Genomic DNA, 19,451 nt, shown 5'->3' on the forward strand with positions numbered 1-19,451 from the left:
TGGTTCAGCCCATTTGGAGGACACCAGTAAGTTGGAGAAGGGCTGGTGTAAGTGGTGCTTGCTTGCCTACCACATCTTTGCCGGACTACAAACAACGACCTAAGGTCGATCTTTGTCTTTCAGTGTTGTAAGCCGCCTTGGGTCCTTTTCAAGGAGAAAGGTGGGTAAAATATTTTAAATAAATAAAATAAATGTACTAAGGTTGCCATCACAGGCTGACAGTAGCCTGCACAGGACTAGGGAGCCCTACTGAAGCTGAGGCTCCAATACTTTGGCCATCTGATGAGAAGAGAAGACTCCCTGGAAAAGACCCTGATGTTGGGAAAATGTGAAGGCAAGAGGAAAAGGGGGCGGCAGAGGACGAGATGGCTGGACAGTGTCACCAAAGCGACCAACATGAATTTGACCCAACTCCGGGAGGCAGTGGAAGACAGGAGGGCCTGGCGTGCTTTGGTCCATGGGGTCACGAAGTGTCGGACACGACTTAATGACTAAACAACAACAACATCTTACCCGGGAAGCCTGCCTAGGGTCGGATTTTAGTACAAACATGCTCAGTTTCTTTTTTTACCTGTTCAAAGCGCAGGCAAAACAGAATTCTTACCACAGTGACTGCTTGCAGATGGGCCACTGTTACTACTATTAGGATTGGGTGAGCTGAAAGTCAGCAGCTAGCCTACCTGATACCTCTTTCTGAGCCTGACCTCCTAACAGTAATAACTGAGTCAGATCTGCTTTAACTGAGGATTTACAACCCTCCAACTCAAACACAACCTCCCAAGCGGGATCCAATCCTGAGTATGGAGAATTCCCACTGGGCAAATAGCACTTAGGCTAGGAATCAAGGTTTACCACACAGTTTACGCCTGGTGACTTAATCTGAGGTAGGGTGGTAGATAATGCTAGAGAAGGTTCAAGGCAGCAGGGGGGAAAAATAGAAGAGCAAGTATCAGGTGGATTGGTTCCCTCAAGGAAGTCATGGCTTTTCGGTCTGCAACAGGTTGGCAGGACTGTTAATACTAAGACATTTTGGACCTCACCCTATGGCACATAACAATGAAGGCGATTGAAAGGGATTAAGGGACGGCACACTCATTGTTAAAGCCCCAGTCCTGTTCTTGGGTTTTGCCTGCGACTTCATATGCCTTGTTGAGCTCAGTGGGATTGACTCCCAGGGAGACACGCGATAGGATCAGAGTGCAAAGCCTTGTGATTCTGTACGCCAGATTAATTTGCAAATCATTCGGCTGCTGCTGTCTTCTCGTAAAGTCGCCGGCCCTGTCGCCCGAGAACCCAATCTGAAATGATTGTCGGGTTGAGGATCCACTTGAACATAACAAGCGGACGTGACTTGCGGCTTTACAGAGTTGTGTTCTGCGTGCTCTTTCGCCCTGTTTGGATGGGAGCTGGGTCTGCCAGAGTGCCACGCTGATCGGGATGCGCATCCCTAAACAAGCCAGATCCCCAGGAGAGAAAGGTTAACCCAGCAGCCTTTGGGCCGCTCGCGGGAAGTCAGGGTTTTTTCGGCCTGCGCGCTGCAGCCTGAACGCGCGGTGGCGCTGCTCGAAGCGAAGTTTCGGAGAAAGGCTGCCCGCTGCGCTTAAAGACAGCCCGCTTTGCCCTGGGTGGTTGCAGCCCCGAGTTTCCCTTTCCATCCTGATTGTTGCCCAAGGGCTTCGTTAAAGACAGGACAGGAGCCAGAGGGCCCTCTCGTGCTGGAACTCCGTCTGGAGAAGTCAAGGGCTGGAGAAAAAGAAAAGCGTCGGCTATCTTGACACGGGCGGCTGGCGGGATGCCCTTTCTGTATAAGGACACACACATGGAGGGGAACGGATTTCCATCTTACTTTTGCTCTAAAGGAACTAATGTAGGATCAGTCCGAGGCGGTTTCGCTGCCTGAGGATCAGGAACACGGTGCACTTTGACCTGGGTGGGTGGGAAGATTAATACTGGAGGTTTAAAAAGGTCACCAAGGGAGGCGGAACATCCACTGTCCTGGCGATAAAAGTACAATAACAACAAATAAGGAACAATTTGCTGTCCTTTCACGAGAATGCAAATCTGCTGCAATAAGCAGACTGCCCAAGGGTACCCTATTTCCCCGAAAATAAGACAGGGTCTTAAATTAATTTTTTGCTCCAAAAAACGCATTAGGGCTTATTTTCAGGGGATGTTTCATTTTTGTCATGTACAAGCATCTACATTTATTCAAATGCAGTCATGTCATCTACTGGATGCTGTACAATAGTGGAGGGCGGGGTTTCACTTAACTAGGTCTTATTTTTGAAGCAGGACTTATATTACGAGGATCCTGAAAAATCATACAGTAGTAGGGCTAATTTCAGGTTAGGTCTTATTTTAGCGGAAACAGAGTAGGTCCGGCCCAGTCCGACTCCGCGAACACTAGGCTCCTCCCGGGCTGTTGCTGTCCTGGCCCCCCCCCCGCCCCCGTTCCCATGGCGGAGCAACAAATGTTGCCACCACAGTTCATCCAAGTGCCAGGGCCCAGAGTGGCAGAGAACCCAAGATCTGGCCCATTTTCTGCTAGCAGCAGGGGGTTTTGTGGAGCCTCCCGTTCATTTCAGAGGCAGAAGGAAGGCCTCTCCACACACACACACACACACACACACACACACACACACACACACACACACACACACACACACACACACACACACACACACACACACACACACAAAGACTGTCTTCCGTTTTAATCTGAAATCAGGCACAAAACTGGCCTAGAGTATTTATCTCCTCTCTAGGGCAACTACAATTCTGCCTACTTACTTGGGAGTGACTCCTATGCGAAGAGGTTGCCACCTAGTAGTTAGTGACTGTGTGATTTAGAAAGTCCCGATTCCTTTCTATTTACCTTTGGGGTCGGGCACTCCTCCTTTTTCACAGCAACTCCTCTTCTCAACTTCATCCTCTCTCCATCGCAAGTTAAACTGAAACTCTTTGACCTACAGTCCCTGGTGGAAAGTTGGCTTTGTTGGCAAGAGGGAATTACTGTAGTCGTAAGGCATACAGTACGGCGCATACGTTTGGGCCATTTCTCACGTTGCATAGAATCAAGACTTGTGTCGACACTGCACAAGCGAGAGGCAGCTACGGGAGCACATGGCCCCTTTTCCTTGCAGGGGCATGCTATTACTGTACTTGGGTTGTTTCACTCAGAATGGGCATTTTTAAAGGTAGACTCTTTAGTCACCTTTAGCGTACCTCTCTCTCCCGTGAAGGGACCCAAACATCCACTAGCTGCTTCTCTCACCAATACTAGGCAGGCCTTCGCTTTCCTTGAGATACTCGAGACACACAGGCTTCTTCATTCTCAAATGCAGTGTGCGGAAAGAGGAATCCCACTGAAATCCATAGGAACGCCCCCAAAACACTCCTGCGCTCCTAAAAAAACTACCCACGCCCCCCTCGTTTGCCCACTCTTTCGCCCTTCACCTCCGCCGTTGGAGCAAGAGTTACCCTGGGCCGTGAAAAATAAGAGGCATTAGGACTGTAGCTGGAGGCCGCGGTGGTCAGCACCCGTCGGCCTGGAAGCGCTGCCTGCCCTTTGAAACCCGGGAGACTCCAGACAGGGGAGAGGCGCCCTCTTCCCGGCCCGCTGGGCTCCCTCCGGCGGAGGGCCGCTTTCTCTCGCCTTTCTCCCTCCTAGCCGGCCACCGCACGCGCCTCCCCGTCGCCTCTCTAGGTCCTGGCTGGCCAGGCGGGCGGCGGCCCCTTCCCGGCTTCTCTGAGATGCTCTTGGGCGGTTCTCGCCGCTCTCCTCCGCCAGTTCGTTGGGCAGGTTCAACGTGGGCCGCGGTGTGTGTGTGTGTGGGATTTCCTTGGTGGTTTTTCCAGCCCCGCTGAAGGAAGGCGCGGCAAGGCGAGAGGGGCCGGGCCCTGGCTCTCCCCCTCCGCCCGGAGGGAGATTTTAAGAGCGGTCCAGGCCCGCGGCGAAGGGCTGATCCTCCCCGCCCGAAAGAGGGTCGCTGGCCAGGCCGGGGGGCGCCCGCAGGCAACTCGTCACGCAGGGTGCGCTCACTGCGGCCAAAGACAAACCGTACGCCAGACCACAGCCAGCCTGCCGGTTGCCACGGTTAATGGGCCCGCCCGGCCCGACCAGAGAGTTGTTCCTTCTGGCGGTCGAAGCGCTTGGTCATCAACTGCCCCATCAAAAGGAGGCGACACGAAAGAAAGAAAGAAAAGGAAAGAAAGAAAAGTTCTGAAGTTAAAAGAAAGTATCAAGGAAATTATCTTTCGAAAATATCTTTCGACGGGCACCTACTGACGGTAGATTACAAAATGATGTTAAAGTAATGGTGAATGGCTTGAAGTAGTATCATCTAAGAGGAAAACAAAACAAACAAAAACCGAAAAACAGGGAAAATGAAGACGTAGCTGATTAAAATAAACCCACAAGAGGTTTACCCCAAACATGTAAAAATCTTAAAATAGGGAATACGAAACGCAGGCTAATTTACTTGCTAGTAAGTTAGCTCCGAGAAAACAAGTTTTTTTTTCCAATCACCCGAACATGCCAAAGGAAGACACGCCCCTGCGTTAAATTTCTAAACTCTGGAAATATAAGATTATTAGATCAAGCAAATCAACTTTGTATTTACCAAAAGGAAAAAGAAATGTGTTTTTTCTCTGTGTCCAAATAAAGACAATATGTGAAAACGATCAACTACGAAAACCATACATAATTTGAAACAGAAAACGCTTTTATTGGAGAGTGGGATTTGTAAATATATTAGAAATTCTTGTGCCCATCGTTCTATTTCTCTCCAACCAAACCTACGTAGAATGACACTTTCCTCAATTAAAACGTAAGAAGTTATGTTGACCTTTGGTCTAGATCGGCAGGATACAAATCCAATAAATAAATAAATAGATAAATAAATAAACAAACAAACAAGACATCCCATAGGATCTAAGCAGTATTGATCAAAAGCAATATGTTCTGCTTCTCATTATTTAACAACTATTTAATGGAGTTTCAGAGTAACAGTGATTTAAACGATTTAATAATCGGAGAGTTACAGAGTTTCAATGGCTCCATGGCAGGCTTACCAAACTTTTTGAATATGAACATACAAAAGTATACAAATTACATTTAGCAAAAACCAATGCAACCAACTTTATACATGTACTTAATTGTTTACATTATTCAAAATAATCCTGGGAACGTTTGAATTATTTAGAATCAATAGTTTCCCTAAAATGTTTATAAAATATTAATACTTTATAAAATATGTATAAGTTAACAATCTGGTTGTATTCTCTGCAAGAACTTGAAGTCTTGTAATCAGCCTGTTTACATAGAGGTATCTGTTAAAAACGATCAGTGACCAAGTGGAAATCAAGATCTTCAGTTCTTGTGATTTATAAAATGGCTCATTAATGAGCTTGAGTTTGCCTCCAGCCTCCCACACCATCAGTTACAATAATAGTGGCAGCCCAGCCAGGGCAGGGGAAGATTTTGCCTTAAACCATTAGTAGTTTCCCAACAGAACTACGCAAGCCTTAAACCTAGCAGTACGTCCAACTTTTGCTACCGATCCGGATAACAAAGGTAAGAAGACAATTGCCATTTTGCTACTAGAAATGCAGGGGGAAAGGCTGTTAGGTAACGCCTCCTCGTAGACCTAAGGCACATTAAAAGCAACACCTCTGTTCACAGTTTGAATTTTTAAAAAATGGTCTCGTACTCTACCACCCCCCCTCCCCAAATAAGTAGTATTCTGCTAATTGGACAATCTTTTTTTCAGCGTTTCGAATTCAATTATTTCCAAGGAGCCTCGGGAATATTCTTCCCGAGCTAAGGTACAAGTCATAAATACAGGCAATGTTGTACCGGACTCCCAGAAGTTTAACCGAACTGTCCTCCCCAGCACTAGCACAAGAAGTTGTGCATTAGCTTATACATTAGATATATATAGGAACATGTGATGGTGGGGGGGGGGAGAGGAAAAGGTGAAATGTATTCTCTGTTGAAGAACCGCTGCCTTACCCAGGATGGGTGGGAGGACCCACTCGTCCTACTCCGATTTCAAATTGAAAGGATCTGGAGTTCATCTCTTACCCTGATCAGGGGTTCTCCGTAGTTCCCAGGCTGACAGCCAGCAACAGTCCCTAGAGCGGGGCCAAAGAGAGCAAGAGAAAGAGAGAGACGAGTCCTCTACACCCTCTTATCATCCGTTGGAGAAAGCATCGCTGCGGTCGCTCCAGCTCCGTCCCTACCACCAGGCTCCAAGCTCCAGCGGAGCCTAAACCCCAAAGGAACAACACACCCGGTCTGGGTCTTTCTCTGAATTCAAGTGACATCGGCTCGCGATGTTGGTTTTCTTTTTCTTGTCATAAGAGAGGAGCGTCCCGACGTTGCTTCCGACGGATCCAAGGCCTCCCCAACACGACGTGAACCTAACCCGCTGCTCTTCTTCCCTCTTCCCTTTCCCCTTTGTGGCTCACTCGGCTTCACGGTACCTGGGCGCCCAAAAGACCGCGTATCTTTTTGCTACAAAGCTCAACACGGGTTCACTCGTTTTTCATTCGGTGTTACAGGTCTTGTGCCATTGCCACGTAAATGTATTTCCTTGAGAGGCATCCGTAAAGTGCATCTGATGGGGAGAATTACAAGCCGTTGCCATTTTTCCGGCGCTTTCTGTGTCAGGGCTCCGCCACAGAAAGATTAAACGGGCAGCCCTAGATAGTTAGGACCCTCCAAAAGCCCATTATTCGTCTGCGAGGGTTTAGGAGCGCCCTCGCTCTTTACACGGTTCACAGGACCATTCCCTGCGGATTTACTGGGGATGAAGTGCCACAGGATTAAGCGAAAAAGTATGAAACTTGAGAACTCTTTTCTTTTCGTCTTCCCTCAACTTTCTTCTAGTTCATACTCATATTTAGCAGACTCTGGACACTGTCCTCTCTTTCCCTAACCCTGGCATATTTCAACGGGTCCCATCCACGCCAGGGTCCTGAATCGGACCAAAGCACCTATTTCTGCCACTCTCCCCCGACTCTCCGAAATCGATGGCCAGAATGGGTCAAAAGCCCCCCGTCCCTTTTAGGATACTGAGACGCGCCCTTCTGAGATCGTGGTTGGGGGGAAAAAATCCCACACAACACAAACACTCCACCACAACAAAAATCTACTCAGCCTTTTTTTTCCTCCCCTCTTTTTTTTGACCCTCTAGCGCCACCGTAAAATCAGGATCTCTCTTAAGGGGGCTCATTAGGTTTTTCGAAGCTGTAATTAAGCGGCCAAAGGGCGAAAAACGAGCGCGGCTTTTCTGATGGCAAGACGGGAGGAAGGGCGGCGAGGAGGGGTGGGGGCAGTCGCCCCTTTCCCAGCGGCGAAGGAAGCGGAGGCCAGGGGCGCCTTCGAGGGCCACCTTAAAAGTGGAGCGAGGGCCGGCGCCGCGGAGCGGCTTCAACTCTGAGGCGGCCTCGGGAGCAGAAACCCCGTCCCGGCGGTGGGACCGAGCGGGGTCCTGAGGCAGGGAGGCCGGTCGTTTCTCCCCGGCCTCCACAGAGAGGGAAGCCGTACCATGGGCTTCGCTTTCCTGCCCCGCGTCCGTTGCCTCTTTTGAGGGAGAGGAAGTATGCGAGTCGGCGGCGGCGGCTCCCAGTCTCCCTCACAGGGCGCAGCCTCTTCAACCCACTTTTCCTCCATCTCCCTCCTGAGGGATTATTATTATTATTGCTTCGGACCCCCTCCTCCTGCCGCTTCTGGGGCCTTAGATCCCATACTGCTTGCTCGGTTCTTCTTTCGTGATCTATTTCTTACAGTGGCCCCGCTCCCTGAAGCACCCCCCCCCCCCGAGAGCGGCGGGGATAGAGAGGTGGCGGCCGGTGGCGGTTCGCCCTCCTTCTTGGCCTCGTCGCGACCTCTGCCCCGAACTCTGCCGCCCTCTTGAAAGGGCCGGACGGCGCGCGGGGCGGGTGGGGGAGGCCGGAGATTGATAGCGAGCGCGAGGGCGCGTTTGCGCTTGCGCGACGCCAGAGGCACGCGACGACACCCTCGCGCCCCGGCCGTTAGGGGGTCTAAAGGGCGCGGGAGGGTAAGGGAGGCCGCCCGGTCCTCCGTTTCAGAGAAAGAGCGCGAAGGGGCGGCGAAGGAGGATGTCTCTGTTTCGCTTCCCCTCCCCCCCTCTTCGCCGTGTCCCCGCCGAGGACTTGGTCGGGACTCATGCGTAGCTTTCCCCTCCTCCCTTTTGGCGTGAGGAAAAGCGGGCGGTGTGTGTATGTGGGGGGGGGAGAGAAAGGGCCATGTGCGTTTGTTTTGAGGCCCGGCTGCCCTCGCAGGCCACTCAGGAGGAGAGAGAGATGGAAGAGAAGGAAGCGCCTAGAACGGGCACGCAAGTGGCTTCCCTCGCAGCCCTCCCCTCCCCCCCCTCCCCTGGCTCGTGTCCCGCGTGCCCTCCCGCGTGGCAGCTACTCGTCTTCCCTCATGCCGCCGCCGCCGCCGCCCCCTCACTCCCTTCCCACTTCCCTTACCCCACCCCATCCCCCGCCACGCCACTCCCGGCGGCGGCCAAGTACGCACGCCTTTTTTCCCTCCCTCCTCGCCCGGCCCTTTTCCGCCGCGAGACGCCCACCCTCCCGGGTTGTGCCCGTTCCGGGTGGCCCGTGGCTCGGGCGTAAACCGCGAGTTTCAATTTCTTTCCTATTTATATTGGGTTTTCGTTCACTGCCAAGCGGGTTTTTCTTCTCTCCCTCTCCCCTCCCGGTGTCTCTTCCCTCTCCTTTGCCGCTTGCATGCAGAAAAGAAAAAGGAAAAAAAAAAGCGTCCCCCCCTCCTAAAAAAAAACACCCGGCAGTCCTGGCTCGCGTGGTCGCAGGAGCAGCAGCGCAAGAGCAGCAATTTGTGCAACCCTTGCCATTTTGTAAAGGGGAAGGTCTCTTCCTCCCTCCTATAAGCGATCTCAAAGATAACGCCGTGACTATTTTGGGGGACTTGGGAAGAGAAAGAGAGAGAGAGAGAGAGGAGGAGGAGGGGAAGAAAAAGTAGGAGGGGAAGAGAAAGGAGGAAGCTGAGCTGTTGTTATTTTGGAGTCCGCGAGCCGGGAGGGGGAGAGAGAGAAAGAGAGGAGGAGGAGGAGGAGGAGGGGAAAAAAAGACGTCGCCCCCCCAACAATTTGCAAAGCAAGGACAACCCCAGAAAAGGACTCACTTTGGCTGATGACTCAACGCAACTAATAATCATTTGTCTCCTCTCTGGCGAATCCCTCGTGCTGCTGCTGCTGCTTCTCTAGCTGCCTGGCAGAGGGAGAGATTGAAAGTGACACATCGGGCGCTGCTGGCTTGCTCGGCGGCGATCGGAGCACCGGCTGCTGCTGCTGCTGCTTCCCTTGCTTGCCCGGGATACCGTCCCCCTTCAGAGGCAGCCTCTCCACCCCTTCTCCTCCCCCTCCCCCTTTGATTCCCCCCCTCTTTTTGTTTTTTTGCTGAAGGTGTGAGAAATCGTATTTCCCTCCCTCCGTCTCTTCCCACCCCTCCTTTCTTTCCCGAGCCTACCACGCTCACCTCTCCTTTTCATTCGCCACCTCTGGTGCCCTTTCGGGGAGAGCTCTTTTCTCAAACTTTCAGGCCGTCTTTGGCAGCAAGACAAGACGTCTTGACCCGGGAACGTTTAAAACAGAAAAGAAAAAGGAAGGAAGGAAAAAAAAAAGAACGAACCGTCGAGACTTGAGGCAGAGGTGGGTGGATGGGAGGGAGACAAAATAGACAAGAAAGAAAATAACGCACAAAAGAAGAACCAAGAAAACTTTCCACCCTGGATTCTCTACTTTTGATCCATGGACAGAGCCCAACTCAGCCAAGTTACGGACAAACTATAAGCAGTAAGTAGCAGGAAAGCGTACTCAGACTCGCGGCGACAGTCTCGAAAGACTGGGCTTAAGAAGCTCGCCAAAACGAGGGAAACAGTTTAAGGATGGCTGTCATAGCTGGCATTAAAGCGTTTGTGATTATGAAGCGTGATTATTGGGAATTTGTATCCCTGTTTGATTTTTTTTGTGATTCTAGAAACCGCTCTTGCTTTGCTTTTTCTTTTCTTTTTTCGCTGTACAGTACTACGTTGTGTAGTCAAGCTTGAAAACTCAATCTGCTTGAGATGGCAATTCGGCGCAAAATATCGAACCGACCTGCCAGTTGCTCGTTCTAGGACTTGCAGGCATAGCGGGGGGAAAGCCCAAAGGAGGAGGCTTTCCTCGCCTTCCAAGCAAATTTGTGCTTGATGTTTCTTTTGCCCAGTAATAAGCGTAACAATAACAGCCGCATCAAAAACTAGCGTTGACGCCTCGATTTCTAAATAGGAGTTTCAGTGCTAAAGGAAGATGCGTGGTAGGCGTTTTAAAAAATACTTTAATAAGACTTTCTACAGGTCTGCCTACTTTTTCAGTATAGCCGGGGGACAGATCGTCAAATGCTGCCTCCGGTATACAACTGGACCACGGGATGAGTTCACACGCTATCTGAAACGCATTACCCACTTGAAAGCTGCGCACTTATTAATAGATTTCTTTTCTTGAATTCCTAGGTTTTCAAAAATTGGTGTTGCTTCTCCATAGACGGAGACGGTGGGATGTAAATAGCTCCGATACTAGCGTAGGTTATAAAGCCGAAGTTGAATGATAAACTTCTGTTAACCTTTGTGTCTCAGTTCTTGTTAGCTGCCTGGCTCCGCCAGCCGCCCTGGAAGTGTGTTGACAAGTCAGGTGCAAAAGCAAAGCCCCGTTAGCTCTTCCGCGCCATGGAGATCGCTTTTATTCCTGCGTACTTGAAACACCTTTTCTTTCTAATGTAGATCAATCAATTAAGGCGGATTAATTGATGCCAGAGCGAATATTTCTGATGTCCTTTCTTTCTCCCTTTCTTTCTCTCTTTCTTTGTAGGTCCCTGCTCATTTTATTGTGACTTGCCTGTGGGAACGTTGTCTCCAACACAAAGTAGTATGGACCGGAGAAGTGAGAGTCCCTGTCTAAGGGATAGCCCCGACAGAGGGAGCGGCAGCCCTGATGTCAAAGGCCCTCCCCCGGTGAAGGTGGCCAGGCTTGAACAGAATGGCAGCCCTATGGGAGCCCGAGGGAGGCCCAATGGCTCTGTCACCAAATCAGTGGGAGGTAACAAACCTAGTAGAATTAATGTGTAGGTAACAGACTGGCCAGCTGAGTTGTAATGGCAGAGGGTGTCAGAGTTCAGGTTGGTGAAGCTTGAGTGTCTTGGTGTAGGGTTACAGGAAGCAAATCAGTGCAGATTACTAATACCCTGCTTGCTTTTCTCATCAGTAGCAAATAACCTAATTATGGTTAAATAGGAAAGTGGTTTATACAGAAGATGGCATGTTTTGGGCACTTTGCCACTCTACCAGGTGTTAGCTGGTTTCTGTTATAGTTAAAAGATCCTGCATTTCCTTAGAGTTGTTAATTTCTTTGCTTTCTGTTATGAAATGTAAGCCTTAGGGGGTTGGTTTCGTTTCGTTTGGAATTGCTTGCTAAATAGCACCTTTTGCTCTTTGACAAAGTTACTTTTTTTAAAAAAAGGTGCAGTCTTACAGATGTTTACTCAGGTAAATAGGGGAGTGAAGTTCAAGTAAATTAAAATTGATAGCTAATTCTGTTCTTAGAATGCTGTATCTTTGTTAAATGATCTACATATGGTCAGGATAATTTAAAATATTTATTTTGCAAAAAGAAAAGTTTTCCTCATTTTCTTTTCCTTTTGGAAGACATTTCAGTAAATTTTTAAAAATTGTTTAATTTGGTCATATTAGCGGTTAAGAATGTATGGCAGCAAATAACATATCAATTTTATGGGTAATTTGTTAAAAAATGCGAATTGCTGTGTTTGCTATATACATTCCTAGTCTAGTTTACTTGCAGTTTAGTTGAGTAGCTGTGATGGGATTCTAAGATTGTGATCCCAAAATACTGACCTGGAAGTAAATTTTGCATAGCAAGCAGTGGAAAATAATGCCAAGTATATGTGTAAGCAGTTAATTATTTTAAAGAACCCCATAAGATTATTTAGTTTTAATCTTTTAAAGAACCAATGTAATTGTTGAGCACTTGTTTTCTAGATTGTTTTACCTGTGATACAATTTCTTTGAGTAAATTTGGCTTCTTAAATTCTTGCCCACAGCCATTTAAAATTTCTGTTTCTAAATGTCATATTCCTTACTACTTTCCCATGAATTATCTTACTTATGGAGATGGATACTATTGTGGTGTAGAATCTTTCTGCAAAGCATCTAGAGTAGCTGTGGGCAGGGGAATCACAGCAAACAGGCAGTTCTGGAAAACATACAAAATACTATAATGCCTATGGACAGTGTTCTTATTGCATATGAAGAACTAGAAGTCTAGTGTGTTTACAGAGTGTAGTAGTATTTCAAGGGATTAGGAAAATGCAGCATAGTGTCATGTTTTAACAGTTTAACCATTTTATGTGTATTCGAAACTTTTCTGCTCATTGGGAGTAGTAACTGGTAAAAATTATTGAGAAATTAAAATTTGAGATTTACTTGTATCCCTCATCTAAGTTACCTTTTAATTCTTAGCGTCTATAGTAAATACAAAAACAGAAATATTTTGCCACTTTCAAGACTAACAGATTTATTTCAGTGTGAGAGAACTTGTGCTATATTTATAGTGGATAGGAGAGTTTAAATAGCTTCTTGGAGGTTTTGTTGAATGTGTCTCTTTATTAGAGGTAAAAAAGATGATGTGTGTAGTTAAACATACTGTATTAGAAACCTATGGAAGTAAGCAGCATTTGTAACCTTTTGCTCCTAATATTTCTGTAAATGTTTCAAAATTAACTCTGAAACAGTTTTCAGTCCTTAGAGGAATAAGGCGCTCTGTGGAATCATTTATTTTTTAGAAAGGGTTTGTAAGTTTTTACTAACATGTTTTGGTGATCTGTTGAGACACACTGCGGGAGACTTATTTCTGTTAGGAACCATAACCATAAACTTCGGGGTGGAATAATTTATTTCTTAGAAAGGGTTTATAAGTTTCTACTACTATCATGCGATGAATCTACTGAGACATATTCTGGGCATTAAAGGAAGTTTATTTCAACATTTTGGCCTAGGCATAGCATAACTGCTATAGTGGTTTCTCACAAGAAATTCACTTTGGTTTGTGTTATTAGTATACTGTAATGTGGTGTAGGATTAATATAATGTGCAGTTTTAAAAGGAAGTGATATTTTTCAGTATCTTCTTCAAAGATGCTAACTTTTTATGCACTGCTAACTGATTTAAATAGGAAATTGTTTTCTTTGAGTTTTAAGTACAGTAGAATCTTATAGCTTTGCTATTTCCTTGCAAATGGAAAAGAAGCCATCTTTTTTTAACAGTCTGATTCTCAGATCAGTAATAAGTTAGAATAGTTAAATCATACTATCTTGATAACTGTTAAAGATTGATTTTCATCTTACTTGAGAAAATATTAAAGACAATTAATTTGCCAAAGGTTTTTAGCAGTGCCTTTCAAATCTTGTTTTCTAAAGAACATTCAGGGAATTTACTGAAGCAAAAGTATGGATTCTGTATATAAGAACAAGTTTATATTGTTTCAAAAGCCATATTAAAATATTACAAATGCTACAGGTTTTAAATTGTATCACTCAAGTCTCATATTTGTGGATGTAAAAATAGTTAATTGTACTGGAAAGCGAAACTAATGCCAGATGTACAAATCTTTGGCATATTAAAATAGGATAGTGATTTTTAATGCATATTAAACAAATATTTAGTGAAAGTCATACCAAGAATATTCATTTATTAATCTGTAATGTGATAAAGAGTTGAACAAAGCTGCTGAAGTGTATCTATACAGATGCCAGACTTCACTGTGTTGTGGGGGATGGGTAGGAATAGTTCCGTGCTTTTTGACTTTGTAAAATTTTCTTTCTTTGTATTTACTTAGAACATAATATTACTTTTCAGAAACAGGATTAACATACCTGAAGCTATTACCTATTGATGAGCTGTGCAGGGTATGGTTATATTTGTTTTTTGTCCGTCCGTTCTTCCTTAATGGCATCTTTGAGTGAAGGAAAAAATTGTAAGGCTATGCAGTCTTACCTTTCTTCCTTTTATATATGGCAAAAGATTTTTTAGACTACTATTGTTTTGCTGATACCATGTTAGCTTTTCTGAAGTTAGAAACTTTTTTGGTATTTGGGGAGAAATTATAAACAATAGAAAATCCTATATGAAAATTTGCACAGGAAATATGGTAGAAGTAGTTTGCCCTGAATTGTCAAAAATGTGTGTGTGCTTTTTGCAGTTTTATTTGTAGCTGGGTTAGATTTTCCTCTGCTTTTGCCGTTTTGTAGCTTCCTGCAGTTGTCTAAGTGCTCTGGCTTAAACATCTATATAATGAAATAGAAGTGCTGTGATATTCATGATTGGCAGCTTTTACAGTGAAACTGTGGGAGAAAAAAGGTGAATATCTCTTTAAAATATATATGGCGCCCGAGAGAGAGGTTAAAGCAAGCAAGAGCTTTGTGGTGTTGACAGCTTTATATCCCTGCTGGGTAACATTCACTTACTAGAATTGGCATCACTTCTCAGTTAGTAATTTGCTCCATAAGGGTTTTGAAAAAGAATGATTAATGGTCATGAAAGTCAGATCTGTAAAAATCCTGATTAAAATGTATCTGTGTTTGTGTCTCTTTACTTCTCATGTACATTACCTTTTTGATTTGTATTTGAATGAGATATTAAATTAATACAAAGAGCTCAACCATGGCTCAGTTTAATAATTTAAGCCATGATCTAAATCACATTGATGTAGAAGTGAGTTCAGGTAAAACTGAAGAGGCTTAAATTAAACAAGGTTCCTATATGGTACTTTGTTAAAATATATTCTTATACTTTCTTAAGTACAAGAAACCACAGTGTATCAAATACGATTATCAAGTGTAGTTAACAGGATACCATGTCATATTTACTGTGTTCCAATTGATTTCTATTGTAATATTAGAAATTTAAAAGACATGTCATTATCAGATTCCATATATTTCCATTCAGACTAATTTAAGCACTAGTTGGCTTTTACCAGCAAAGGAACTTGATGCTGTTTACTTGAGTCTTATTTTAAGGTTTTACTGAAAGACCAAACTTTCATTGGATTGCATCAATCCAATGCTCAGGCAAAGTAAGTCAAATTTAAGTTTGGATCCAAATTATCAGTTGGAGCCAAACTTGGTTATAATGGAAATAGACCTATTGAAATCAATGGTTCTCGCACTAGTCTGATTCCCATTGCTTTCAGTGAATCTGTCCAAATCATGTCTAAATCTGGCTCAAACTGGCTGTTTTTATTGTTTGAGAAATTAAATATATACTACTTATCCTTGTATAATTTTGTGAGAAAAGTTTAACTGTGTTTTACGTTGCTATTGGCTTACAACCTGTCCCTATTGCATGGAACAGTAGAAGAGCCATTATGAAAGAGACCAAAGGCCTATCTAGTCCAGTATTCTCAGCAGCCAATTAGTTGACCATGGGAAGCAACAAAGCAGGGCAGAAATGCAACAACATTCTCTAGCTTGTATTCCACCGCATCTGAAATATAGAGCAGTGCAGTCTCTGGTACCAGAGGGAATACAATTTTGAATATTAGCCACTGGTGCATATTTCCTCAGAATTAAGTCCCACTGAGTTCATTGTGTCTTCCTCCAAGATAAAAAGGTACAGAATACTTCAGGCATCAAACATGGAGTGCACGGATACGCGTATTTACTTAAGTTCCAATGAATTTGGCATTGAGCATATTCCTAAGTAAGATTGTGGCATTTGCATTAAGACCTAACATGCTATTGTGGACATTTGTAACATAAAAAAGGGATCTACTAGTGTTTTGTAACTAGAGCTCAGAAATATATATTTTTTAGACTGTGGCTCTCTGAACCTCAGACTGCATAGTCTGGTTAGAGTTTATGGAAGCTGAAGTCCCAGAAAGTAACTTTCTAAGTTCAGGCTGTGACAATTTATTACTGTTACAAGTATGAGGATAGAAAAACATGTTGAGTTTTTTAAAGCTTTAATGCAGGACGCAGTGTGAAGAAAGCAGTGATCTAAGATGTCAATTGAATATTTCTTGTGACAACTTTTAACATAATTTTAAACATAATTTTCTAATTTCCAAGTGAGCTTTCTCCTTGCAGATGGGTAGAGTAATACTAAGTGCTGAGAATTTCAGTCATTTTTCTCTAGTTTATCTCAATGATGTGATAGATACATTGTTTTGTATTTGTAAGGGTTGAGAAACCCTTGGTTTAGGTAGTTCAAATCACAAAGATGGCTGCAGGCCCATTCATTCTTGCAATGGGTTGTATTATATGTTTAATTTGATAAGGCATCTTTATTAAGTATACATTTTTATCAAATATTTGTTCTTGCATATTTTTAGATTACAGAGTCTTCAGAAGCGAACTATGATGCTACTCGTTCATAGTGATATAGATTCTGATGTTTTTAGATGTAGTGATTTCAGGTTATGTTTTTGAAATTATGTAGATTATTGTCTACCTTTTTTTCTAAGAAGACAGTACCCTTCCTCTATGATTTAAGGATTTGATCTGTTATGCAAATATTTACTTTTGATTTCTGAATGTTTCACAGTCCAGTATCCAGACTGAGAATCATGCAGAATATCCACCAATGAAAGACTCAAAGTTGATGTTTAGGGAATTTTGGGCATATTACTTGAAATGTTCTACTGAAAGTTGTAACCATAATGAATTTGAAACATCAATATGAACTATAATATTTTGTGCAATTTTAAAGAAGATGTCATGGAAGTAATGTTGAAGACTAATGTTCATAATGCCCTCTTTTTAAGCAATTAAAAAATGAAGGACCAATATAGTATAGAAACTGACCCTAAAAACATTTGTTAGGAAGTCAGTTCTAGTTGTTCAGATAGAATATAAGTTTTTTGTTTAGTCGTTAAGTCGTGCCTGACTCTTTGTGACCTCATAGACCAGAGCATGCCAGGCCCGCCTGTCTTCCACTGCCTGCCAGAGTTTGGTCAAATTCATGTTGGCAGCTTCGATGACACTGTCCATCCATGTCATCCTCTGTCATCCCCTTCTCCTCTTGCCTTCACACTTTCCCAACAGCAGGGTCTTTTCCATGGAGTCTTCTCTTCTCATGAGATGGCCAAAGCATTGGAGCCTCAGCTTACTTAAAAGTGTTGCAGAGTTTACTAGAAGACAAATCGTCAGGGTTGCAAACATGTTATAGCTAAACCTCACTGGCAATTAGGGTTTATTAGCTTTCTTCTTTATTTTAGTATATCATCAGCTATAATATATCTGTGAAGATTTTCAGTCATCCAGGTGAGATTTTATGGAAGTAGAGTCATGGCAACTGGACTTCTTATTAGGCTGAAACGTTTCATTACTTATCCAAGTAGCTCCTTCAGTCAGCTGTAATGTGCATAATATTTTCATAGAAAGTGAGCTGTTTACTTTGTTTCCTACCTCTGATTGCTGTAGAACAAACCAAAGAGTTATATATCTACATATTCATCAAAATATGTGAAATTCATTTCTAAGTAATAGTTTTTTAAAGTCAATTAATTGGCTTAGTTTTTTGTTCACTATAACTTTTGTTCTTACATTCTAATGTTAAATATATTTCCTTGGGAGCAGGTTTTATTAGTTTACTTGTAAGGAATGTTCATAGAATGGAGGCGTTTGTATGAGTAGAAGTACATGAAGCAGATCTATGCTGTGTTCACTTTTGAAAACAAAGTGTTTATTTAAGACAACTGCTTTAAAAAGAGCATTGCTGAGCAATCGTATGTAGTTTCTTTCAGATGTCATCCCCATTTAGTTCAGTGGGACTTGCTCACAGACAAGTGTGTAGAAGAGTATTGGCAGAGAAGCTTATTTATTCAAAAACACATTATGCAAATATATTTTTTCTGTATGTGTTTTAATATATATCAGATAAAACATTTTAATTCTAACATATATTAACTAGTGAGCACGGGCTACATCCTCATAGTGTGCAAAAATACATTTCTATAACATCGTATTAGTGTTGATGCCAATTTCTTCTGCTGATAGTGAAATAATGTTTACTGTATATTGGAGAGAAATGTGGTACATGGTCTTGACTGTAGGTGCATGAATGACTGTAGAGTTAGAAAAATGTCATTTTGGTGAAAATATAATGTAGAATGTATTTCTGATTTAGTACTCAGCTGATTTACTCTAGAAAGCAAGCTACAAATTTGGCACTATATGAAAAATGAGATTTAATTTAACTTGGTTTTTTTTTGCCCACTGGTAATATAATAAACAAGTGTAACCATGAAATAATGTGTCACCATTATCAATAATGAACTCACTTTAGTTCATCAGCATTGTTTTTGGAAGTACCTTTTAAAACAGGGAAAGCCTTATGCACACACTGAAGAAGACACTGGATAGTTTTATGTAGTTCTGAATTATGTATGTCACAGAAGGTAATACCAACTGATTTAAAAGTTGATTGAGTCCTTGCTCTTTTTAAATAGCAGTTAAAAATACTTCAGATTCGCTGTGTGATGTAGCAGAGTGATAGATTTGGACTCTGAAGAACAGGGTTCGAATCCCATTTGACCATTGAAACTCACTGGGGTAATGGAACTGGTAAAACCACTTTAGTATCCCACTTACCTTGAAAGCCTTACTAGAGTTGCTATAAGTCAGCTCTGACTTGATGGCACAGAACACAAGAGTACTTCAAGATCAGAGTACCATCCTCTAGTGCTCCTAAGACTCTACAGTTTCCTGTCTGAAGGTGGTTTACAACCCGAATCAGTGTTTAACTGATGACTGTGTGTATATCTATTTGTGAGAGAAAGAATAAACTGGAAGCAGTATCTAAAAGGGAAAGCCCTCTCTTGGCTGCACAAAATATTGACTTTAAACTATAGTATGTGCTTAAAATGTAACTTGTTCTTTCCCTTTGAGATAAATGCTGAATCAATCTTACGTTAATTGTTTCCTACTGTATAAACTTTGCAGAAACAGATGCACTTTTGTCCGAAGACTTTGTATAAATGAATCTATTGTAAGAGTTGAAGCCACAACTGACAAACATTTGAGGACGTGATGATTTTGGAGAAATATACTTATCTTCAATGCTGATTTTTGCCATTATATTTAAGCTAAGCATTTGTCACAGACTTTTAAACAGTTAGAGCTTCTGCAATAATGAGTTTCAGTTGATTTGATCTACAAATAATAGTATCGGGGAAGTAAAAGTCTTATACTGCTATACCACTGTTTTCTAAAAGATAATTATTTCTCTGAGGCCCTTCATCATATCCATTGTATTTACAATAGTTCTTCTACATTTATAAGGTTTACTGAAGAAACTTGTCAGTTCATGACACATGGATAAGGAAGTCTTGCTTAGCCCTCACTTTAAA

The 19,451-nt window shown here is 43.4% G+C and overlaps 1 protein-coding gene and 1 long non-coding RNA gene across 3 annotated transcripts in view; one reads left to right on the plus strand and one right to left on the minus strand.

Annotated features, from left to right (window-relative positions):
* Positions 1–7,168, minus strand: part of LOC144584256 (uncharacterized) — a 159,410-nt gene extending 152,242 nt beyond the window's left edge. Inside the window, exon 1 of the long non-coding RNA XR_013538383.1 lies at positions 6,086–7,168. This is a non-coding gene — a long non-coding RNA (uncharacterized LOC144584256). The remainder of the gene's footprint in view (positions 1–6,085) is intronic.
* Positions 7,169–7,453: 285 nt separating this feature from the next.
* The window catches only part of SATB2 (SATB homeobox 2), a 193,587-nt gene continuing 181,589 nt past the window's right edge, over positions 7,454–19,451 (plus strand). For both annotated transcript variants that reach the window (XM_020795339.3, XM_020795340.3), the window contains exons 1-2: positions 7,454–9,848; positions 10,902–11,129. In XM_020795339.3, the coding sequence (XP_020650998.2) occupies positions 10,961–11,129 (169 nt within the window). In that variant the 5' untranslated portion in view covers positions 7,454–9,848; positions 10,902–10,960. The remainder of the gene's footprint in view (positions 9,849–10,901; positions 11,130–19,451) is intronic.

This window comes from Pogona vitticeps, chromosome 1 (genome assembly GCF_051106095.1).
Source record: "Pogona vitticeps strain Pit_001003342236 chromosome 1, PviZW2.1, whole genome shotgun sequence".
In the NCBI taxonomy this organism is placed as follows: domain Eukaryota; kingdom Metazoa; phylum Chordata; class Lepidosauria; order Squamata; family Agamidae; genus Pogona; species Pogona vitticeps.